Source organism: Pteropus medius, unplaced genomic scaffold, assembly GCF_902729225.1.
Source record: "Pteropus medius unplaced genomic scaffold, Ma_sr-lr_union100, whole genome shotgun sequence".
Classification (NCBI taxonomy): domain Eukaryota; kingdom Metazoa; phylum Chordata; class Mammalia; order Chiroptera; family Pteropodidae; genus Pteropus; species Pteropus medius.
The window spans coordinates 5378069-5402878 of record NW_024349798.1 but is presented as its reverse complement, the minus strand read 5'-3'; the positions used below and the strand labels follow the sequence as shown (position 1 = coordinate 5402878).

Genomic DNA, 24810 nt, shown 5'->3' with positions numbered 1-24810 from the left:
GACTGCCCATGTCAGGGAGCTATGCCCCGGAGCTTGTGCTTGGGTAAAGGGCCTTTCCCGCTCTGCCCGCCACTCGCCAATCCCTTGTGGGAGGTGGGGGCTGCTCTCCACCCTCCAGGCTTCTGCAGGCTGATTCTGGACAAGGGTCTGGCATTCCCTTTATTTCACCCTCTCATTGTTCTGGGGTTCCTGTGTCTTTAGAGTCAAGTCTGTCCATAACACTTGGGTTCCTCCCTCCCAGAAGTTCATTCTGGCTTGGAGGAAGGAGGAGCTGGAAAAAACAGGCAGTGGAGGGAAAGAGGCCAGTGAGGAGGCACAGGGAAGGAAGCCCCTTCCTGCCCCCTTACTCCTGGGGCAGCAGAATAAACAAACCACAGTGAACGCTGCCACACGCCAGCCGGCCCATGGGGCTGGTGCAATCACACGAGGGCCAGGCCAGGGCATGGGGCAGAGGTTTCCAGAGCGAGAAGGGCTGGAAGAGCCTGTGGGAAAGAGAAGAGGGGAGCAGGAGTGAAAAACTGCAGAAATGCTTTGCCCCACCCTGTGTATCTGGCCTAGGAGCCCATAGCTGACCACGGGCACCCCTAAAGCAGGAGTCCTTCTCCAGGCCCAGAGTCCCTTCCAGTGACCCTAGGCTCCTCTCAGCCCCAGCACAAATCAAGGCACTGAGGGTGCCAGACCAGGTGGCCATTGAGTAAACTTGTGAGCTTGGCTCAAGACACCAAATCCACTCTGGCCATGTCCATGCATAAAGTAGTGGACTCTGGAGTCCCCATGACCCTGTCCAGCTCTGATATTCTCTGAGGTCTGAGAGAGAGACTCCCCATGGCACTCATGGCGCTCATAAGTGTCCATATCTGAGCAGAGCTCTTAGTCTACAAGGTGCCCACCCCAGGGAGCTTCACTGTGAGCTGACGATGCCACTGGCATTAAAGCTGATGTCTAAACAGGATCTTTGGAAGCATGCCTGAGACAGCAGCTCCAGAAGCCCCTTGGAAGGTGGCTGAGTGGCTGGGGGTGGGAGGAGAAGGGGTTTGATCTTTTGGTAACTTTTTCATTGTTTAATCATTTGAATGCATTATTTTTTAAAAAGTAGTTCAGGAAGTGAAAAGATGAAGTTCGGGCCAGGGGCTCAAAGATTCTCTGCTTTCCTTCAAGTTTCCAAGAGTTGGTCAGGAACTACCTCAGTCCTTGGCAGAGCAGGTGCCCGTCCAAGCCCTTCTGTTTTCACTGTTGCAGAGCCAGACCCTCCATTTCTCAGGACCGTCATCCCACTCTGTTCTGCTGCCCTTCTTCCCACTGTTTGCTCTGGCGTACCTGTCAGAGACCAGGCACGCCTGCCCCACAACACTCTGCTCCTGAGCCTGGGTAGCACCAGGCCTGCAGCTGGGACAGGCTGATGGGCCAGCTCCTCTGCGGAGGACAGCTGAGGTCAGATGGTCGGGAAGGCAGACTCCACAGGGCGCCAAGGGGTGGAACCTATTGGAGGCTGCCTGGCTGGCATCACATGGTCCGGCTGTACTCGATGCCGCCCTTGGTGGAGATGCTGGACCATGGCAGGAAGCTGCAGAGCAGGCTGTGGGCCTGGCGGTAGATTCTGTGTGGGATGGAGCAGGGGCTCAGGTTTGCTAGAGCAGAGCCCAAGTGCTGGATGTAGTCCGTAGGGCTCTGTTAAGGAAGACTCTGATTCGTTTCACCTGCCCACACACCGTTGGGCAGGCGCTGTCAGCAGAGGGCTGTAGGCAACCTGTAGGACTGCATGCAGACAGGATGCCATTCTCGTGGAAGGCCAATAGTCTGCTCAGCCTCTGCAGAGTGCTGGAAAGCCTCCTTAAATGGAGGGGCCACCAATGTGCAAAATAATAAAGGGCAGCACATAGGTATAAGAGGACCTTCCAGGTGAGGCCTCAGGTACATGGACTGACCAACAAAAATCGGTGCTGGAGGAAGGGGTCTGGCAGAACAGCAAGTGTTCCTGTTCCTCCCTCTACTCTCAATCCTTAGAGGAGTAGAGCCTTGTCTCTGTTACACACGGGTCAACAGTGCTGAATACTGAGACACCACAGAGATCCATGTTCACATGAGCTTGGAAGTCTGTGGGTTTTTGGGCCACCTTTCTCTTTCCAGTTTATTTCCTTATGAAATGGATAAGTCCCAGACTCATTCATTTAATTTCTTTACACGCACACACACACAATTTTCTGGGTCACACCCTATGACTATTAGGAAGTCTTCTGACCTCCCTACCTATCAAGGGCCAGAGAGAGTTAAAGAGGAGGGAGCGGGAAAGAGACAGGCCCCCAGGTCACATACCCCACATCCCAGTAAGGAAAGTTTAAACCTAAGTGTTCAAAATAGCAAACAACTCTTTTCATTTCACTTGTTTTCTCTCCTGACAGCACACAGGTCCCATGAAGGCAAGGGCTTTTGTCTGTTTTGTTCACTATTGCAGTCCCCACATACTAGGAATAGGAGGCTTTCAACCAATACTTATTGGATAAATGGGCAGATGGATGGACAGATCCTGGGCCAGGAGGTTTAAAACCCTCCTCATACCGGGCTGAGGTCTGGGGAACACCAAGTACCTGAACACATCTGCTTCCTTGATATCTGCAACCAAACCATCATTTCCCAATACATGCAAACCAGATATACCCATACCTCCATCAACCTGATTGGGGAAAAAACACATCCTGTGAGCTTGGCCTCGTGAACTGTCATCTGAAGGCAACCACAGCTCCAGCTGGAGCAAGGCCTTGCTAGGAAGCCACGGTCCCTCACTCCTGAGAAAAAAAGGATATAGAATGGTCCAGGGAGGGTGGCCGCCATTGATGTAGAGGACGTAGGTGAAACCATCTTTGAGGACCCCGCGGATGGAATAATAGTAGGGGAGATAGTGGTGCTGCTTAAAGTCTCTGTTTTCGTAAAAGTTTATTGCTGTGTTGTTGGTGGTGAGGACGTGCAGGTAGATGGCTTTGCAGTGGTCTTGGGCGGTGGTGGATATGTGATCCTTTAAACTCTCAAGTAAAAGTGAACCTGCGGGCAAAGAGGCGACAGTCACGCATGGCAAGCAGGTGGGGAGGAAGCATGAGGCAGATGAGGAAGTGACTTTTGAAGAGATCTCTACAGATCTCTCTGCCCCTGTATGAAAGACCAACCTCCTGTAACCACCCACTGTCAGAGTCCCTAAAATCCAACAGCCAGATGGGGCCTGTTAGCTGCAGACCATCAGGTGTCCAGGACCACAGATAGGGGCTGCAGAATTCCCTCCCAGGGACTGGACCCACAGCAGAAACTCATTAACCTTTCAGACAACAAATGTATAAACCTGAGCCAAGGAAAATGTGGAATTGGCAGGCATGGGTTACAGTGAAGACTGCCATTTGCTGGCTTTGTGACCAAGTGGGATGGGAATTTGGAGATTTACAGGTGACACAGCACCTTGGATGTGATGGGCATCTTATACATGGCAGCTAGAACTGTTTCTTCAATTATATTTTCTATTCTTAATTAAGAATACCCTGTGACCAGACATAAGCTGTGTGTGTGCTGGCAGGCATGGTAAGAGGTACCCATTCTCTAATAAGGGTGTTTGGGAGCTATTAATAATCTGATCTCGTCAGATTTGGGAACAAAGCCATAGCAGAAAGACCTGGCGATGTGTAGAAAGAGCATGGGCTGAAGGTCAGTGGGGGCGGGGGCCAGAGATCTGTTGGGAAGAGAGAAGTAAGGTCTGACTCAAGACAGAGAGAGGAAGGGTAGAGGAGAGACTGGGGAATATTGATGGGTGAGAATCATCAGGATGTGGGAAATGACTTGGTTATGGGTGGGAGGGTGTATGTACCAGAAACCATGAGCTCAGCTGCCCCTTACCTATGCCGTGCTTTCTGAACTCCTTCACTACTCCAAGACTTAGAATGTATGCAACTTGTGTGTCAACAGAGAAGTTGGAGGCTAGAATATCTCCATCCTAAAGAAAAAGTCAGAAATAAAGTCAAGTTCACAGTCAAGGTGCCCGGTCTCACTGCAGAACACATCTCATGTGCCCACTCCCCTGGTCACAACACCTATGGGGATACAGGGCCAGGGAATAGAACAGAGGGTAATGAAGAGTCACCATTACCCCATGAAAGCAAGAAGGTGTGGGCCCTTCTGCTAAAAACTGCTAAAATAAGAACACTCACAAAAAGTCACTTCTCTTTGGAATAGGTGGTAGACCAGACAAGGAAGGACAATGACACAAACAGATGAAGCTATGGTGGTGAAAAGGAAACAACTGTGCTACATGGGCACTTAGTGGTACTCAAATATGTCAGCTGACACACCAAGAGACCAAACAGCGGGATAAACACAAAGTTTGAAAGATTTAATTAAAGGATCCTCTACTGTCCTCAGGAGGTCTTGGAGTAAAGAGGGTAGAGAGTTTGGATGGCCCCTCTGCTGTCCCTGACAGGCAGAGTGACATGCCATGGCCTGCCAACCCTAGATGTTCCCAGAGATGGAGTCCTGCACTGGGAGAGTTGTGAATTCAATCACCATGATGTTCTTCTACCTCATAAAGAAAGCTATGCGGATTCTCCTCCACTGAAAGGATGCTTGGCAACTTGGCTCCTGTGTGGCTCCTGTGTGCTGGGCGTGGATCAGCTTGTCCCTGTCCCTGCTCCCCACTCTCCTGGCCTGGGCCCCAGCACTCCACACCACAGCTAAGCTGGACACAGGCAAACTTGCCAATCAGTCTCAGGGAGCCAAGCAACCTTACTGCTCTCGTTACTTGAAGCCCATGGAAGGGTCAGCGAGGTGAGGTGAGTACTTTGTTCCCTGGCAGATGTCTTCTAACAGGCCCTGCTTTCTTTCTCCAGTGCTGAATTCATTCAGCCTCTCAGCAGAGCCCGAGAAAGTGTCAGAACACAAAGGCTCCCTCTCCTGACACCCGTGGAGCAGAAGGAAAGGGTCCCCATCTCTGTCCTCAAGGGACAACCAACACATTCAAAGGAGCATGGAGATCTAGTTACCACATATGTGGACAGTCACTGGCGACAAGCAGGAAGAACTGCTTGGAGGGGACTTCAGGGAACAAGCTTTGTGGAGTGGGGTGGAGAGGTGGACAGGAGGGGCAGTTTGTCCGGGATAAAGAAGAAAGATCAAAAGGATACTGACGTTTGCTGAAAACATCAATATTTCTTTCTGTTTTGCTTTACCTTAGCACTGATAAATGGAAGAAAAAAGCTCAGAAGGAAGCTAGGACAGAAAAGTTACTCTTAAAAGAAACCAATTTTGCCAGAATCTAATTATAGGCAAATTAGGGGAGGCTTGAGTGGATCAGGTCTTTAAAAGGGAGAGACATCCTTTTTCCACTTTTAGAGAAATAGCCTCAGGAAAAAGGATAGAACAATATGCCAGTTGTCTGTGGCTTTTTTTCCCCTCCCTGGAGTAAGTAACCATGTGGTAAATGCTACTCAGTCTCTAAGATGACCAAAATTATTAGGCAGAATCCTGACTCAAGTCAACCATATGGAACAATGTATTTGTGTCCATGGCCTCACATTTTACATTTAGAGTGAGGCTTGCTAACACAGACTCTCAGGGGTTCTTAGACAGATAGATCTCGGAGGAGTCTATGAAGTTGAATGAAAAGAAATTATTTTTATTTTCACTAACCTCTAACTGAAACTTAGCATTTCCTTCAACAAACCACAGCAGTGTTAGCAGTTTCTGTGACACTGCAACCAATACAAATCGCAGTCCCTTACAACTCTGCGTGTTTTCAGTGAACCATTTATGTCCCTCCTAACTTCAAAAGGACAGTTGTTAGAAGCTTGTGGTTAGGACTTGCTATTTAATGCACATATGGCTGCATCACATATAAACAGAAAGAAACCAATTGGGTATGAATCTCATACACGGTCTGGCCTCTTAAAGAGAAACGGCCACAGAGCAGGCAGTGGATTCTGTCACAAGGCCCCACAGCCCCATCACCGCCGCACACGCTTACCTCCTTGTGTATCTTGGTCCTACTTTTTATTTCAGCTACTATCATTCCCACGATGGCGCCCCTGTAGGTCGCAGCAAGGGAAAAGAACTTCTTGTTGGAGGTGATGTCACGATACCATGAGTCTGGGTACCTGAGGAGAACAAACTCAGGTGAACCTGCCAAAGGTCAAGTCCAACTAATGTCCTGCTTAACACAGACAGTGGACCCACAAGGGACTCGAGGCTGCTCTCTCCACTGCACCAGGGTTGGTAAGGAGCCTGTCCACCACTCAGTCTCCACCACCAAAGTGTATCATTCTCAGTGAATCATCTTCTTAAGGTGGTAATCAGGTCAGAGAGGACTAGGAATTTCTGATGGGAAAATGATTTTACAAAATGTAGAGATGAAAGAGGAAAAAAACCTCCCATGATACTGTCTCTGCAAGAGCCGTGCCTAGAGAGGCAGCTGATGACCCCTGGTAGCCCGAGGGGAACAGGGAAGAGAACAATTCATGCAAAGCCCCAGGATGCAGTGATGAAAGACAGATTATTCAGCCCTGGTCAAGGAGACTTGTTGAGAGGAATGAGGTTCCTGGGGCGTTATGGGTCTATGGGTTTGTTTAACTTGGGACATAACAGGTCAGCCCAGCTGCCTTTTTTTGAGACCAAAAGCTGGAGAAGGGTGCTGGACCCTTGTGGTGACACAGTGGAGAGGTGCTCTACTTGGGGGTGCTCCACAGAAGCCACTGACCACTCACCAGAAGGCTCTATTGGGCCAGAGCATCACACAAGCTCTTCAACTGGTCACACTACTATCTTCTGACCCCAAGAGTGCTCTGCTGGCCTGGTGAGGCAGCCAGGACATGAAGCTGCCAGCACATAACCCAAAGTGACTGCGTTCACTCTCAGTCTTTGGAAGCTGAGGCCTCAGGCCTTGGAAGCTGCAAGCAGAGGCAGGCCAGCAGGCCAGGGCACCTGGGGAAGCCCAGAGTCCATGGCCCAGTGTGGCTCCAGCCTGGCCCAAGTGGCCCTTGGCAGGGTCAAATCTACATATTTACTAGATTACTTTCCAGCAGTGCAACTGCTGGGCTGAAGAAGAGTTTACATTTTAACCCATGAAGCCACTGCTAGCCCATATCCTCAGAAAGCTGTGATAATTCATATTCCCATCAGAGATGTAAAGGGCACCCCTTCTCTCTCTTCCTACCTGTAGTGGGTAAAATCTAATGTTAAGACTCATGGAATATGATGTTTAGCAGGATCTTGTTTATTTTTAATTTTTAGAAGTTTATACCTATTTTTCTCATGACAAAAGCTCTATGTGCATATTACAAAAAATTAAAGGAAATACAGACAAGCAAAATCAGACGAACTTGTACATACTAATAAACTACATACCCAAACTACCAAAAACACTTTGTTAAATGGTACATATCTTCATAAGCTTTTACCTTGTGCATGCTTTTAAGTGAAAGTGAAATTGTGATACATACTATTTTCTAGTCTGCTTTTTTCATTTAATATCTAGTAAAAAAAACCTCATTGTCAACAAATATGTCAACGACAGATATTTACCTCGCTAAATAATACTGCATTTTTGTATTATATACAAACCCTCATGTATATAACCAATTTCTTACTCTTAAAAAGATACTTAAGCTGCTTCTCAATTCCTGAATTATAAATAGCACTGCATTGAACATCTTTGTAATTATTTTCTCAGCAAAGCCCTTTTGGTGACTCTTCAAGGAATACAGTGAAGTGGATGGGGCCCAATGGCCATCACGGAGCAGGGCATGGGATTCACCGACAGGCAAGGTGACTCAGGGCTACCACAGCACCTCCAGGCCATCCTTACCTTCACACAAGCTTGCCAGCTTCAGCACTGCAGATTAGTGTGCATTCCCCTCATTAGTTCCCCAACCACCCCCCCAATCTGCAACTGGGGGCAGTGGGTGCTGTTTAACTTACTCAATGGGGAACCAGTCACCACACAGATGTTTCACGGTGTCTATGTCATCGTGGCAGAGGAGGCGCAAGCTGACCTCGCTGAGGGCGCTGGATGGCACCACCTCTGTCATTCACACCTGTAGGGAGGGAGGTGGCATCAGGAGGGTGGCCAAACCACCTCACCAGCCCAGTGAACCCACCACACCCCATTCACTTCCCTCTTCTCCCCTGAACCTGTGAGGCAGGAAAGACAGGAAGACTAATGCCATCCCCCAGGGATGGCAGTCCCTTTAGTAACTGCATGTTGCATTTCTATCCCTCACAATAATCCCTTGCACCAGGTGTCGCAGTTGCCCCCATTTTGCAGACAAGGAAAACAAAGCTCAGGAAAGGCTGACAAGATGAGGACCCAGGTTCCCCTTGCTGCTCATGGGGGATGCCAAGCCCCAGAGGTCGGCCCGTCTCTGGTCAGTTTTCTCTCTCCTTCCTCTTGGCCCCTCTGAGCTACCTCCTGAGTGCCACTCCCTCCGGCCAGTCTCTTATCCCCCTCATGTCACTGTTTCTCCACAACATAATGCACATGGCCCCGCCAGCCTGACTTCTCCTGACCTAGGCCAGTGGCTGCCAATGGCAGATGTGGCTCAGCAGCCCAGGCCTTGGTCTCCTTCAGAACAGCTGGGGCAGGGGCCAATGACCTGCTGAACTTCCAGGAGAAGTGGTGCTTGCTGGATGGCTCATTTCTCTCCTATCCAGCAGATAAAGGCTTGTGAGCAGGAAAAAAAGAGACTTTATGAAACACCGGAAGTTCAAATCAGGGGTCAGGAGTTGCCGACAACTATTTTGAATCAGGAAACTACATACGGTCCAGGTTACGGATGGAGCAGCTGCCCTTGTTCCAGTTAAAGGAAAGCAGGAAGCAAGGCCAAGTGCTGGACTGACAAAGGGGAATATAGGAGCCTTTTTTCTTTATATTGAAAGCTGGTAACAAAAGGCAAAGGATAGTGCATTTACCCCATCTTTTTTAGGAGGAACTGTGCAGTTCCATTTATCTTTGATGGCTGAGGAAAAATCCTTTCTATAGAAGAACAACAGCCAATAAACGAAAAAATGATAGAACTGGAAAGTCACCACTTTGGAACTACTGATGGAAATAACCTAGACAAGCAAGATTCATCAAAGGCTTTTAACTCTCCACTGGAGGGTGTTGGGGAGCAGTTGTGGGGCATGGAGGCAAAGCACCTTCACTTCCAGGACTTAATGATCACCCAGGAAAAGCCTCACCTTTCAACCTCAAGATCCCACAGTCATACTCCCTCAGTGATGGAGGCTAGCCTCTCTGACCAGTGCCATGCTTGAGAAATCCATGAAGCCCTCAGGTTCCTGCCTAAAATGCTGGGCCTGAAGCTAAATGTGCCTCCAGACCTAACTTCACAACCATAGATAATATCCGGCACACAGGCATAAGTTCAACAGTCAAACACACAGAATGGTGACCTTCTATAAGAAGACTAGCCTGGTCTCTTCGAAGAGTAAGTATCGTTAAAAAAATTAAAGCAGACTAAAAGAGACAAGGAGACCTACAACCAAATATGTGATGTGTAAACTCCTACCAGAAAAAATAAGTCAAAACAACATTTTGTGGAAATTTAATTATGGGCGGGATAGCAGATATTATGAAATTATTATCTTAGATGTGAAAGGGTATAGTGGTTACGTGGAAAGTCTTAGGATGCTGAAATATTTTGGAGGGAAGCATCAAGAGGTCTAAAACTAACTTTAAATGGTCCAAAAAAATGTTCAGCTACTTAGGAAGCAAATATGACAAAATATTATTAACTGTTGAATCTAGGTGGCAGGTAAGATATATTACAGGAACTTATTGTTCATACATTAATTTTTTCTACTATGCATTTGAAATTTTAAATAATAAACATTGTGGTTGGGGGCCCTAAAGGGTAGTTTTTATTTGCTTAAACTTACTCTGGAAACTATAGTTCTGTGACTGGGCACCACAAGAGTCCTGTTGATGCCCAAAGGTCAAAGGACCAGATAGTTTGCCTTTACTGTTCAGCGAGCCCAAATGAAGTGCCTTTGGCAATTCTTCATGGTCACCTGTTCCCCTGACCCCTGCTTGTGCCTGATTCTCCCACGACTTCGGGCATTACTGTGAGGGTCCCCAGGAAGGCCATGTTCTGACTTGCCATCTGCCAGCAGCTGAAATCTACCCTGAGGCTTGACAACAGGCCCAGGGGGGCAGCTGTTCAGCCTCTGAGCCCTGGACACAACCCTGGCTTAGCTCCTTTGAGGGCTGGCCATGGGCTGGCACTCCTCCCCCGCTGCCTCCCCCTGTCAGGACCAAGTGCTGCTGGGCAGTCAGGCTGAGAGCAGGAGCCCCTCAAGCTGGGTAATGACAGGTCTGCTGCTGTGCCCCCTTCATGGCACCAGCCCACCTAAGGGGAATCATCTCGGGTGGAGGCTTTAGAGGTCAGGTCCGCAAGTTACATCACCGTGACCTTGGTGACCTTGAAGCAGACATATGGGGTGGGTGGGGAGGCAAGAGGAGGAGGAAGTACTGCAGGAACTGCATGGCTGGGGCTACCTCAGGCTCTGTATTTCTAGAACACACCAGACTTCACCCAAGGGGTGGGGACCGTGCTACCTTCACATGACCTTCTGCACGGCATGACTTAAGAGCTGAAATGAGAAGAGACCTGCTTTCTCTTCCTTTCTCTGTTTTCAGCCAGTGCCTGCACACTGCCCACATGATGTCTGCAAGGCGGGGCCCCTCCTGTGACACTGCTGGCAGCATCAACCGCCATCCCCTGGCCTGCATTCCAAGGGGCTCTGAGAGGGATGGAACAGAGCTGTTCAAGACAAGATATGGGTGTGTTCCTGCCTGAGGCCTGGTGGATCCAGAGAGGCCCTGGGTCAAGAAGAAGCTGAGGTACATGCACCTTTAGAAAGGAGCAGTGTCCTCAGCAGGCATCCTGCTAGAGAACACTAGTCACTTAGAAGGGGACAGGGCTCGTCTCTGGATGCACTATCTTGACAGAACCTCTGAGAGCTGAGCTGACCCAGACAAGTCTCTCTCCAGGCAGGGATAACAAAACAAGGGACACAGGCCATCGCAAAAGTTAGCATGAGAGGCCTATTGAGAAAGGGCAGGCCACAGCTACTGCACTGGGCTTATTTGAGTTCTCAGCTCCAAACATAAAACAAAACCAAAGCACCAACCAAACAACAAAAAATACCCCCAAACTTGGCAAATCTGAGCTTCCCAGGTCACCTGTTTTTTTCTTTTCACTGGGATGTACCTTCAGAAACCGAGATGCTGCCTGGCCTGATGTCTTGTAAACAGCTTGATTATCTAGTTCCTACGCAGCAGTGCTGTTCCAGTGCTCAGCACCCCATTCCACAGCTGCTGCTCCAGCTCCCTGCCCCGAAGGTGCCCTGGACTTTCTGGTGAGTGTGACCTCATGCCTCCTAAGTGGCCGGCTACTTCTTGGGAAATGGACTGGTCAACCAAAAATGGCAACTCCTGAGTTTTATGAGTCATCCCTGTCTAAAATATATCCTAGCAGTCACTGGCTAGGATGCAACTCTTCAGTCGTTCTGGGTAAAAGGCTGTTTCATTCCACAGAACATGACTGTATGGGTTCAAGGGATCCACCCACCAAAGGCAGGATGGAGCACAGCACAGCACATTCCCCAGTACAAAGCACCGCTTCCCTGGAGGTTTCTGCATAACCCCTACCACGTGGGCGACTCTCTCTTCCCTGACAAAGGCAGTAGATACCATGAACAAACAAACACTCTCTGAAAGCAGCAACTGAAGGTGTTGTTAACATTGTTAAGTATGAGAATATTGTGGTTATACAGAAAATGTCCATATTCCTTAAGAGATGCACACTGGATATACAGGGGTCAAATGACAGAATGTTCTGGAATTTAATTCAATTGGAGCAAAAGTGGCAAAACGTTAATAACTATTGAATTGGATGGGTATACCAAGTGGATGTTTGAAAAAGTTTCTAATTAAAATTAACCAATAACCAATCAAACTTCTACACAGAGGCTGTTTCAGATATGGACAGCAGGTTTTCCAGAGGACTAATTTAAAAGCCTCTGGTGTCCTAATCAAGAGCTTTGGGAAGCAGTGCCATGGCCTCTTCATGCCTCCTCACTGAGAATAGCAAGTTCTCAGCAAATCATGGCTGGCTCACGCCAAGCACTCTGCCTCCCAGGTGGGTCAGATGCCTGGTTCAGAGTGTTATGAGGGCAGGGAACACTGCTTGGGTACCACCGATGTTAACCAATCTTCAAACTCCATTGAGGTTTTAAAGAGTGATAATGTAGACACTCACTGTGTAGTTCAGGGATGCAGGGCACTATTTTAAGAGCCGTACTCAAAGCTGCCCAAAATGCTAGGTACCAACTACAGGGCCAGTTTGGGGCAACACCCTTCCCTTTCCTTCAGGACCAAGAAAAGTGGGAAAGGCAGGAAGGCCTTCCCAAAACCTTCAGTCTTTGGGACAAAGTCAACAACCCTACTTATCCCAGGCCAAGGACAAGGCCTATCCCTTAGTGCAGTCTTTCCAGAGAAGGCTCCTGAGCCAAGGCCCTCCTCTCATTGCAACCACTTCTAGGGAAAATTCTGGAGAACGAACCCAAATACCTGCTTAATCTTCATGGCCAAACAAGATGACCAATAAAAATAATGCTCAACACCCCAGTGAGGACACAATCCCTGCTCTAAATTGAGCAAGGGAGTACAAGTGGGAATCTACTACAAGCTCATCAAAAACCAGCCCTCGTGTGGAAGCAATCTGAATGTGCATCAATGGATGACTGGACCCATAAATTGTAGTCTAATCATGCAGTGGCTATTTAGTACTGACACATGCTACAATGTGAATGAACACTGAAAATATGAGGCTGAATGAGATAAGCCAGTCACAAAAGGCCATATATCTTACGATCTCATTTATATGAAATGTCCAGAATTGGCAAATTCATAGGGACAGACAATAGATCAGTGGCTGTCTATGGTTGGGAGGATTGGAAGGTGATGGTTAAGAGTGTGTGGTTTCTTTCAGGAGTGGTCAAAGCATCTTGAAATTAAATATGGTGATAGATGCACAGCTCTGTGAATACACTAGAAGCAATGAATAGTACACTTTGAACGGGTGAAATGTATGGCGTGTGGATTACATCCCCCAATAAAGCTGTTAAAAACCAAACCAAAAAAAAAAAAAAACAAAACACCTTAATTCTGAGAGGGAAGATACTTTTATAAGCAAATGGATAAAAAAAAGATTCCTTTTGGAGGAAGTCATAGTAGACTCCAGAATCAGAAGCTTTCTAGCCTACAAGTCAAAATATAGAGACTCATGTTGGTGCCCCATGGTAGGGCTCCTTCAATGGAGCTGGCCTAGACTCTACCTCCTGGGGACCCGGCTATTAGCCAAGCCCGCTAGGGTGGGGTTGAGGGAGCTCTGGGGAGGAAGAGGCTGAAGTTCAGGGAGCCTGGTGGGAGGTACAAACTCACAGAGAAGAGGAAGAACTGCCAGCCAAGGCCGACCTGGTAGCTTCTTCTAGATTTGGGCCAATTTTAACGTTTTATATTCAAGGGGGATAAAAACAACCTGTCATTGGCTTGGAGCACGTAAGAACTGACCATGTCATCAAGTCTCAACAAGCACGTGTATGTTGTCCACAAGTTTTCATGGAGTAGCTACTTAGATGATTTTGAGAAAGAAGAAATCACACTCAGATTTCCCCAAGCTGGGAAATCAACACAAACCAGAGATTACTGAATGAATCTCAAATCGACTTTCAGCCCCAATGCTTGACCTGTGCCAGGAAACTCCATATTGTCTATTCCCTGGAAAAGTGGCTCCAGTGGTTCGTCTGGGGCTTGACAAGCTCAAGCCAGCCACAGAAACAGGGTGACATGACTGACTGCCCTCATCACCCTCCACAGAGCTTCAGGTTCCTCATCAGCTGTGACTCACTTTTCTCAACCAACAGCAAATGTGCTCTGAGCTCCCACGGAAAGGAGCTGCAGGACAGGACGCCAACAGCTCAGTCTCAGCAGTCACTTCACCACAGCTGGCAGGACAAGTGCAGGCATCTGCCAAAACCAGCTGGCAGAGCCTGGCAGGGTCTGGATAGCCACAGGTAGACCTGAGGCACCTGAGGAGCTAGAGCCGCTGACCAGCAAGTGCTAAAATGCAAGGCCTTGACCTCTATAGTTGCCTGCGGCAGAGGACAGACTGCAAAGAGGCTGGGGGTGGGACACTTCCTGAGGGGATGGAAATGTTCTATATGTTAATGGTGGTAGTTACACACACAAACACATATATACACATGTTAAAAATTATTGGGTGCATTTTCTTATATGTATATTAAACTTTAAAAAAGTTGATTTTAAAAGATTAAAAAAACACTCTACATTGATGTTTGACAACGAAAGGAGAGATCCATAATAAGTGAGTGTCTCTTCTGTCCTGGAATTTATGAAGTTTTCCCCTCGATAATGCTCTTGACCAAAGAGGCAGGATTTGTTCCCTGTTCAACTTTTAAGAAAAACACTGGGCTCCAAGACACACAGCTATTTATGGAGTCTCACAACCCTATAAAAGTATTTTCATGTTTTCGAAGTCCAGTTCTTTAGATGGTTTGATTTAAAAATAGAAACACATCATATTTAACTAAGTGAGAAAGCAGCCTATTATAGTGCCTAAACTGTCCCAGCCCAACTAACAGGGTGGAGAAGTGGGCAGGAAGGCACGGGAAAAGGAGGATCTGGCGCCCATGTGCTGGTGAGAGAAAGGAATGTTGCCAGAGAAGGCAGGTTAAGAGATGGTGGCAATGCAGGCTGCTATAGCCAAGTGGCTGGTCCACTGCTGAGGGAGTGGGCCAGCGGACCCAGATCCAGCACCTCTGGGGACACTGCTTATCCATATGGAACCTTCCACCATGTACTGATCTACTGCTATGAGCTACCCTTGGGGCTCAAGGGACAAGAATTCTGAGACTCACTAGAGAATAGGTACCAGTAGGCAAGGCCAGAGCTCTCTGTTCCATTCTGAGCCCTGGGGTGCTGGTGGTATAGGCACCGAAGCCACAGATGTATAGGCCATCTCTTGATATATTTCCCGACAAACACAATGATGCATCTATATTACAACTGCAGGGATGTACTTAAAGGAGAAGACAAAATTCACTCGTTTTTAAGTTAAAACATGAAGCTGCAAAGGTGAGGTTTGTAGTGAGAGTTCTTCCCTGGGTTTCCTGGGTCTGTGTCCTGTCCTTGGCCTTTACAAGGTGGGTGAGTAGATCAATTCAAGGAGGGGCAGAAGCCAGATTCTCCAAGACCCAAATGAAGGGCCTGCTGACTCACCTCTTGGTCTTTTCTTTCTCCTTCCCCAAACCTCATCCTCTTGAGGCTGTCTACAAGCCTCATCTTTCTTCTGTGTTGAAATGATCTCCTTGGTCTCTATACCAAAGACCGCTTTTTCCCCCCTTGAATATAAAATATTAAAATTGGCCCAAATCTAGAAGTAGCTACCAGGTCGGCCTTGGCTGACGGTTCTTCCTCTTCTCTGTGAGTTTGTACCTTTCACCAGGCTCCCTGAACTTCAGCCTCTTCTTCCCCGGAGCACCCTCAACCCCACCCTAGCGGGCCTGGCTAACAGCCGGGTCCCCAGGAGGTAGGGTCTAGGCCATCTCTTAACTTGCCTTCTCTGGCTGGAAAGGGGTGGTGTCTGGATATCTGGGTATTCCCTAACTCATGATACTTCCCAAGTACTTTTCTGTGGGCTTGGTCAGAGGGACGGAGTGACAGCAGAAGAATGGCTGTCAAGATATCCCCAAAGTCCTTAGCAGCATTTTCCATCCCCCTGCTAAGTGCCGGAGATTCAAATGACTCTGGGGGGCTCAGAATGGAATTGTTCCAGTTTCTGGAGGGGTTTCTCTGGCACTATCATGATACCAAGGGGCCCTCTACTCCCATCCCAGGTAAGAAGCCAGAAACAACCCTATTTGCTGGAGATTCCTCTCCTTTGTAGACTAGGCCCTGCTGTCCCAGGTCTACAGGGCCTCTCTCTTCTTCAAAGGCACTGCTTCTTGGTCCTAGACAAGCTACACTTAACTTCTAAAAACCACCCTATCCTCTTAGTAGCTTAAGTAGTGCTCTGGATTCTACTCTTGACCTCAGCAGATTTCCAGTATTCAGACCAGGCATGACCCCACTGCACCCTCCATCACCCCTAGAACCTTTTCTTCCTCCTCATCTTTCACTCCTACTGATTCCAAAGGATCTTTCTTCCTTGCTGAGAATAGTCCAACCTCTGCTTGTGCTCTGGACGCTGTGCCCTCCACATGCTCCCAGACCCTTCAAGGATGGTGTAATCACCATGACTATAGTTCAAATCCCAGCTCTGATGTCCATTGAGACGTCTCTGTGTCCCTCCATGCTTCAGCTTTCTTATCTGTCACTGGGAAGACAAATGAGATGGCCACTTCCAAAGGGCCACCCCAATTCCTGGCCCAGCTCTACATCTCCTCCCTCCCTGGTCCAAGCACCATCTTCTCCAACATTTTTTGCACAAACTCCCCTCCAATGGGCTGTAAACACTCCACGTGCACCCTCTCTTGGACAAGCCTCCTGCCACCTTCTTTCCCTTCGATGTAAACACCTGCAATACCACATTTGTTGCCAACTTCTTGCTTTATTCTTGCCCCTACCTTCTGCTCCAGTAACAACAAACCAACAGCTTCCCCTCTCTGAAATTCACATCCCTTCCTCAGGAATCTACCTCCTCTGATTCTCTACCGTTCACATGTTGGTCGATCCCTTTCTGGAGCCCAGCTCCCTTTACCCTATGACAAAGCATCACCCTGGTCTTCCGCAGGCACTTCAAGCTTCTTCCTAAGTGAAGAACACGGGAAGGTTAGCATACATTCCCCCATGGCCCAAGAATTAAAGATCACAAGGCCCTCAGGAATGTGAAATTCTGCAGACATCAGGTTTATCAGCTTGAAAAATCCAACAATAAACTCCAAGCTAGTGCATTTAGGATGGAAGGTAGAGAAAATGATGCTGCCTTCCTTGCTCATCAGTAAAATGGGTCAACGGCTAAAAAGGGAGAATGAGGGAAACAGTGAGTGCTTTTAATGGCTCATCTGCTGAAGCGAACAGCTGCTGGTGGGGGCAGTGAGCTGTCTCCATGGCAGCCTGGGATCCTTCCAAAACCTCATCGTAGGAGGAACGTGATTAATTTACAGGGTGACAAGAAACAATCAGCCAGCACTCTAGTTCCAAACAGTCTCCTTCTTAAAACCCAACCAATCGTTCTCCAAGAGGAGCCTGTATACTCATCGCATACCATTAAATCACATCTCTTCAAGCACAATTGATGATACTGGAGGATTCCATATGTATGAAATTTGGAAACTGCTAAGGGAATCGATGGTGACAGAAATCAGAAAGTGGTTAAGGGTGTCACTAAGAAGGGGTGTAAGGCAACTTGCTGGGGCGATGACAATGTTCTATATCTCCTTTAGTGGTCGTCGAATGTAAAGATCTGCTCACTTAAGAACTGAACACTTGGCCGCATGTTAATTATATCTCAATTTTAAAATAAAATGACAGGTTGTTCTGGCATGGTCCCAGGTCCAGACCTCGCTTTCTTTTAGGCCAAAAGTTCCATCATCCCCTAAATTTCATAATGAGAACCCATCTAATCTTTTATTTACCAAAATTTTACTGAAAATCCAGGCCCTGCTCTAGGTACTGAAGTACAGCAATGAACATAGTCAGAAACCTCTAATTATAAGGAGGTGTACATCTAGGGGGGCCAGAGTGTGTGCTTTCCTGCACCATTACCTAAATACAGAAATGGTTTATCATTTTTAAGTGTGCAGGTCAGTGGCATTAAGTACATTCACACTATTGTGCAACCATCACCAATGATGGTCACCAATGACCATCATCTCCAGAACTTTTTCATCTTCCCCAACTGAAACTCTGTCTCCATTAAACATTAACTCCAGCCTCCAGCAACCATCATTCCACTTTCTGTCTCTATAAAGGACGTTGGCAACTCTTTATACTTAGTGGCACCTCTTCATTAAAAATGTTTTACTTCATGTCCGCAGTAAAATGACTCAAAGCAAAGCACATGGTCTGGAGCCATTGGCATCTATGCCACCTGCAATCCTTGATGCTTCTATCAAAGATATTGGTCATGTCAGTCCAAGAGAATCCACTGGTTGTTCTAAGGACCTAGACCAGAGCAGCTGAGGACCAGAGGGTCTCTATACTGAATGAGGACTGGACTGTGCATGGGTTGCCAAAGGACTGTTTGCCTTTTGTGACCCTACTAGGTCAGTGTTGGAATTGGAGAACAACAGCCCATGTTTTGAGAGACAAAGATGTAGAGAAAAAACAGGTGAAAAGGAAGAACAGAGGGAAGAACAGGACCTGGGAGTAAGAGGAGTCATTGAACTGGAGGCCAGAGACATGAAGCCAAGAACAGACAGATCCCGTGGACACCTTGCCTGAAAACTCGGACAAGTCTCATCTTCCTGGAATAGAAAATGAGGGCACAGGTGATCCTGTGCTGCCAGCTTACACAGAAAGACGCAGCTCAAAGTGGAGACAAGTGGGTCATGAACTGGATGGGCTGTAAGGATGGCCTGGTCAAGAAGCCCCTTTGCCTTGTGGCTTTTTAAGCTGGGATCTTGGTAGGAAGCTGTGTGACATGGCACAGTCAGAATATAATTTGTAAATTCAGATCCAGTGAGTAAACCAGTTTAGTTTAAAAACAAATCAAACAACAAAATCACCTGTATAGACTAGATTGGGCGGGGGGGAGGTTGGGTATCAAAGGGTAGTAAAATGTCTGTTTTTAAGTGGCATTCTTGACCAACACCCAAGAATAGACTCTGCCTAAGTCTCAAAACCAAGAGCAAGTCTGTTCTTCCAGAGAACTTCAATGGCTACAAGAAACTCTCACATTGCTTGGGGGGAGGGAGCGGGCGAAATAAACAGGCAGCTACTCAATTTGAAAGGAAAAAGTACAACAGAGAAATCAGGTTTCAGAAAACCTGCCAGCCCCCTTGCTCCTACCCCTTCAGCAAACCAGTTCTCCTAGGCTTCCTTCCCTTTTTTCATCTCGCTATGCTGGGGTTTTTCTTGTTTGTTTGCTTTATGATTTTTAGTCTCTGCTTCTCTGGGTTTACACTTAAGATCCTTCAGAGTTAAATAGATGTGAAATATAAACGTGGGTCAAATTTGGTATAAATTAACACTTAATCATGAGGTTAATTTTTATAACAAAACTGATTTTTTGACAATTAATTCGACCTGCCAGCATTTGCCTCTGGAGTTATGGCAGATGTCTGTGTTCTATGCCATTCACTTTTGCATCAGAGCTTTTTCTTTTTTTTTAAACAATGAATTTGGGTTGTTTTTATTATCAGAAAAAAAGACTTTCAAGTAGTATGTAAAAATTAAGAACACATTTTTATATTTAAAAAATTCATTGGGCTAATTTTAATTAGTCCTAACTTGGAAATTTTACAGTGTCTCTTCAAATTATAAGTAGAATGATTACCCATTTTACCCCAAAACAGACTCTTAGTGTCAACTTTTAAACTCTATACCTTTGGAATAGCATGACAGTTTGTGCACTGATGCCAGAAATAAACAGGTGTAATGAAGCAAAGAAGAGATGGTGTGGATAAAGACCCAGAACAGACTTGTAAAAATATTTTAAAGGGTTCCTGTATAATCATTAAAAAGCAATTTTAGCAGCTATATAAAATTCAACTTAAAAATATTTGTTTTAAGATAACCACTTTAAAAATGTTTAAAAAGAACATTCCTTTATATTTACATGCAATAAATATAAAGCAAAAACTAAGAATTCCCCACTCACCCTATCCTCCATAAAAGGACTTTAATGGTTTCTTGTATTTCCTACAAGAAATTTTTTTTTTTTTTTTTTTTTTTTTTTAATAGAGAGGGCTTGTCTAGTAAGGGGCCTGAAGGCTCTTCTGGGGTGTGGTTGTACAGGTATGTTCATGCCATGACCATTCTCAAGCAGTGTACTTTTCTGTATGTATATTTCAATGAAAAAGGTTAAAATGGGAGGCCAGAGGAGAAGCAAAGTAATTTGAAAATGAGTATAAAGAGGAGCAAATACCTGACTAGCAAGACTTTCTGAATAGTTTACAACTAGAGTCAGAAGGAGTCATCTTCCAAAAAGAAACGAGTTTGAAAAAGGTATCCAGAATCACTCCCATGAACTACAGAAATGATGAAAATATTGTTATAGTAACGTATCCCAAAATGAAATTACTTTCTTCTGTTATTTTCAAGATGGGCTCAAATTTCAATACTTCGTTGCCCAAACAGACCCTGTTTCAGGAATGCAGGAAACAAAAAAGAATCACAACTTGATTTTAAACAATAACTACTCAACAAGAAAAAGAACTAGAAGAATTTCTGTTTCTAATGTGGTCTGTTAAAGATGACAAATACTTTTTTGGTCTTCCTGTATAAGTCAAGGGAACAAAGTTTTTCTCAAACACCTGTTCTGTGTCCCTTTCCATAACCACCTCCTCCTTCCTTCTTTACAACTATGAAATTGTGTTTAGAATGTTTACTTCCAGCATCAATGTACAAAATATCATGCTACTCCAAGGGCATGGGGTTTAAAGGTGGCACTGAAAGTTTATTTTGGGGCAAAATTGATATTCATTTTGCTTATAATTTGAAGAAACATTAAAAATTTTCCAAGTTGTCACACTCATAGGTGGTTCTTGCCATCATTATTCAGAGTGTTTGGCCCTTCGCTGAGCAGGAAGTGGGTTTTAGGTGAAGAGATGGGGAATCTGAGACATTGACAGGATGAGATGGGAGACTAGCCCTCACTTGCTGTTACAATCCCCCACCCTTACCACCTGACCATCTCGGTTCAGAGCTGTGGCCACCCTAGGGTGACTGTCATGTGTTCACCAGCCTCCATAGTGGGGCGCTCAGGCTCCACTGAGCACTAGTTCACCTGTTTACATGAACCCCAAACCACTTCCTGTAGAAAGCTCTGGCTCTCTGTTTAGAACCCTCTCCGATGACTTCACAAGCATCGAGCAGATGCCTTAAGGTTTGTAGCAGAATATGAACCCTCCTATATGCATATTGGCTTTTCAAACACATATGTTTCTCTTTAATGAACACTGTTAGATAGCTGGGCCTTAGACAACTCTGAGCTGGTCTGCCAGCTCATTCCTATCCACAGTCATGCTAAAAAGAATATTTAGGAAAAGAGGCCTGATTCCAGAGTTAAAGACATTTACAAATAGTTGCTGAATCAAATTTATCATTTAAACTTAGCCAGAAAAGACCCAGAAGTTCCAGCATTGTTTTGCAGGTCAGCATTTTACTTAAAAACACTGCATATGGACATAAGCAAAACCAACTTCAATGCAGAGTCTATACCTCAAGCTTGCTTTATACAAACAAGGAAATGAGATGGAAAAACCATGAGGACATTGTAGATTCCTTCTAGAAGTTGTCATGGAAAGATAATGGAGATTGAAGATAAGATGTAGAGATGGAGGAGCCAGCATTTAAGGGAAGACACTATCTGATAAGCAGCCAGCTTTCTATTCCAATAGGAGAGCTATCTCCAACAAAGTGAGACCTCTGGACTATTTCAGCAGACAGAAGACATGCACTGCCCTGAACTCAGAGGCTCTGAGGAATCTTCCTACACTGTGTTCCCCATGGCTCTGGCAACGGATGATATGCCCACTTGGTCTAAGTACACCTCAAGCTGTGAGAAGCCAAAACTGCTGCTAACAGGTACATTGAGGCTCCAAGAGTCTTAGGGGCAGAACACTCAGCCAGCAATAACAGAATCACCCTTCTCAGTTCAGATTTAAGTATTTTTTTTTTTTACCTTTCAAATCTCCAACCATCCAGGGCAAGAGGCCATGCTGTTGCTTAGCAACTTCAACAAATCATATCCCAAATCTGCTAGTAGGTGTGGTTAAAATAAACATGGTGACAAAGTCTCTGCAAGATACAACTGGGAGAGGCTAAAGATAGGATACACGCAGACCTTTTAAAAAAGTGTCTATATTTTTTATTCTGGCCAGTTAACACCACACCATGCCCTGACTTCTGTTTCTTATAGGTTTTAACTGTCTTCATTGAAATCCACATGTCTGCAAGTTCAGTGAGGTGGAACTCCAGCAAACCATGGCCCAGAGACAAATCTCATGCACACTGCATTCTCATAGGGCCAATATGCACATTAATTCTGATGGGTACAAAATCCTGGAATAGGAGAGATGAAGACCTATGTGCACTGCCATTTGGAAAGATGACTTGGACTTATATTTCAGCCACCCTTGAGTTTCTTCTAGTCTTTAATCCCATCTTCTCTAACTGTGCTTAATGCAATTCAAGGATTCTCAATGCGCAGGGGGAAGGGAGTAAAACATGAATTTTTCTGTTTGTTTTTGCTTTCAGACTCTTTTAATTCAATGATAGTCAAAACTCTCCTTCTTTCCTCCTCGCAGGCTGGTACTACTGGCCAAAGAACTTCTGTCATTTATCTCTACAATACAAAGTGCTAAGGGGATTGTGGTATTTCTGTAGGTGACCAGGAATAACTTTCCCGGTTCAGTCAGTTAAACATTAACTAGAGGTTTTCTGCCTTCAGTTTTCTGGTAAAACATCCGCAACCACCAATGTTCTCTCCAGTTCTGATACTCCAATGACCAACCACTCCAGGTAACATGGCGAACTACTGTGTGGGGCTGTTATCCTTACCTTCAGGACAAATGAGTAACAAAATCGAATGGCTCAAGGACGCGGCTAAGTGAAAACAGATCAGTGAAACAGCTAATGTCCGCATTTACTGAAAAGTAACTCCTAACTTCACATCAGGTCCTTGGCTCTGTCACCCGCTGCGCACACAGATATTTAGTTGTTAGTTGTCCAGAAAAGGTTCACAGCTTCCCTCAAAAATTTCCCAGGGGGACAAACTGCAGAAGTTACAGATTCCCTCTATTCCTCGAGAAGTGTCCAGTTCAGCAGAAGAAGTCAGAGTTAGTGTGGGTCTGCATGGCCCATCTGTAAACTACCGGAAACGTGCGGAATTGATTTATTTTACTACAGGGGAGGGAGTAAGACGCAGGGACGACCAAGACAGAGACCCAGGCTTTCAGTTCACAGGGCAAACAAGTCGGCAAAGTAACTACAATTCGCGCAACAAGTAACCAAAAGCAGAGGTGGGCCAGGCGAGGCAGGGGCAAATCGCTCAACTGTGAAAAAGCCTAGCCCTTTATCTCAAGTGAGACAAGGCGGATAGCGAGGGGCAGGTCTAAATTCCCCCAGCAACTCGTCCAGGGGCCTGGCACCCAGGCGCCTCAGGTTAAAGGGCCGAGTCCTACCTAACACTGGGAACCGCGCCCCTCCTCACCCTGCGGCCCCCTCCTCACCCCTCCTCGGCGCGAGCTCAGTGGCCGCCCTGAAACCCACGGAGAGGTTTGGGCACCAGCTGGTGTGGGCCCCAGACTCCCTCCACCAGCCCGGCCGGCTCGCGCCCCACCAGGACAGCCTCGGGGATCCTGAGCCCCTGGCCAACCCTTAACTCGGCTCCCGCCCATCCCAGCCCGAACTGTTCCTCCTCCCCCCTCATGACTCCTGCCCCGACCCCGGTTCGGCGCTTCCACCACAAACCGAGCCTGAGGGACCCCACCTCAGGCGGGAGCCGGCGGCAGCAGACGGCGTCGTGGGGATCAGTGCATCCTGTGGTTTCAGGGAGCCGGAAGTGGGGCCGCGCGGAACCCGCAACGGAGTTATGTAACCAGTAGGGGCCGCAGCCGGGACGGAGGCGGTGGCCCACAGCACTTCCGCCTCCCGTCGCCGACCGGAGGCCTAGGCTGCAAGCCCATTGGCCACTGACACCCACGTGGGACGCCACCTCTCAGAGGCCGAGGGCGCCATCTTAGGAGCGGGCACCTCTCGCGCGAAGCCGGGCGGCAGAGAGGCTGAGACACCAATGGGGTAGTCGAGGCGCGTCTGCAGGGAGTCGGTGAAGTTGTAACTACTGGCGGAGGCGCCAAGATGGGAGCCTGAGAGCCCTACGGGAGGCTTCCAAAGACGAGAATTGCTCATAGCCCCCACTTCTCGGCTAACGTTCCCCTAGTTTGGGTTTGGAGCTCGGGCCTGTCCTTCCACAGCGACTGCGGGGTGTTGAGCCAGGGAAGCGTGACTGAGTGACCAACCCCGGCTGGTGACCACGCCACCCCGCCTAGCGTCGGACATCCGCCAGCAGCCAGAGGCCCGTTTTTGCAGAAAGGCCGTTTAGGGCTGTCGCTATGTAAATTGGCAGGTGTCAGTTGCCCTCAAGTTGCAGAAGGGTCTATATCACAAGATCTAGGGAACCGTGTTAATATCTGATGTTAACCTTAAAGCAGGTATTTATTCTTTGCCTTCAAATAACATAAACTGGTCCACAAAGCCAATGAATGGCATAAGAAAGACCTGCTTAGAGTCCAGGGCTGTAATGATCAACCCCTAAAGGATTTAGTTCATATCCAAGAAAATAAACGTTATCATAGATTAAAGCGGTCTGAATAAAATAACAATATGTTAGAAATGTTAAGAGCACGATCTTTTTAACATTTTAACAGAAAAGTTACATAAAGAGATTAGAAGTTTTAGAAGTAATTGGTATAAATGGATCAAGAGTAGTATAACAAGGAATAGATCATCTATTGTGTACGTAATACGTGTTGTGATTTTCAGAATCCTGATTCGTGTAAAGCAACCTGTATATTTCCTTTTTGTAACAGTTTCTGCAA

At 46.8% G+C, this 24810-nt stretch overlaps 1 protein-coding gene across 3 annotated transcripts; it reads right to left on the bottom strand.

Moving 5' to 3' along the window:
- Nucleotides 1–1432: 1432 nt before the first annotated feature.
- On the bottom strand, nucleotides 1433–23858 carry NAA60 (N-alpha-acetyltransferase 60, NatF catalytic subunit). Of its 3 annotated transcripts, none has more exons than XM_039885183.1 (6): nucleotides 23703–23858; nucleotides 7942–8057; nucleotides 5993–6122; nucleotides 3874–3970; nucleotides 2802–3036; nucleotides 1433–1660 (listed from the first exon to the last, which is right to left on the bottom strand). In XM_039885183.1, the coding sequence occupies exons 2-6, from the start codon at nucleotides 8049–8051 to the stop codon at nucleotides 1504–1506; spliced, it is 729 nt and encodes a 242-aa protein (XP_039741117.1). In that variant the 5' UTR covers nucleotides 8052–8057; nucleotides 23703–23858; the 3' UTR covers nucleotides 1433–1503. The 3 variants fall into 3 exon arrangements, with proteins under 3 accessions (XP_039741117.1, XP_039741118.1, XP_039741119.1); XM_039885184.1 differs by having other exon boundaries at nucleotides 23683–23820; XM_039885185.1 differs by lacking the exon at nucleotides 7942–8057 and having other exon boundaries at nucleotides 23703–23856.
- Between the last annotated feature and the right edge of the window lie 952 nt (nucleotides 23859–24810).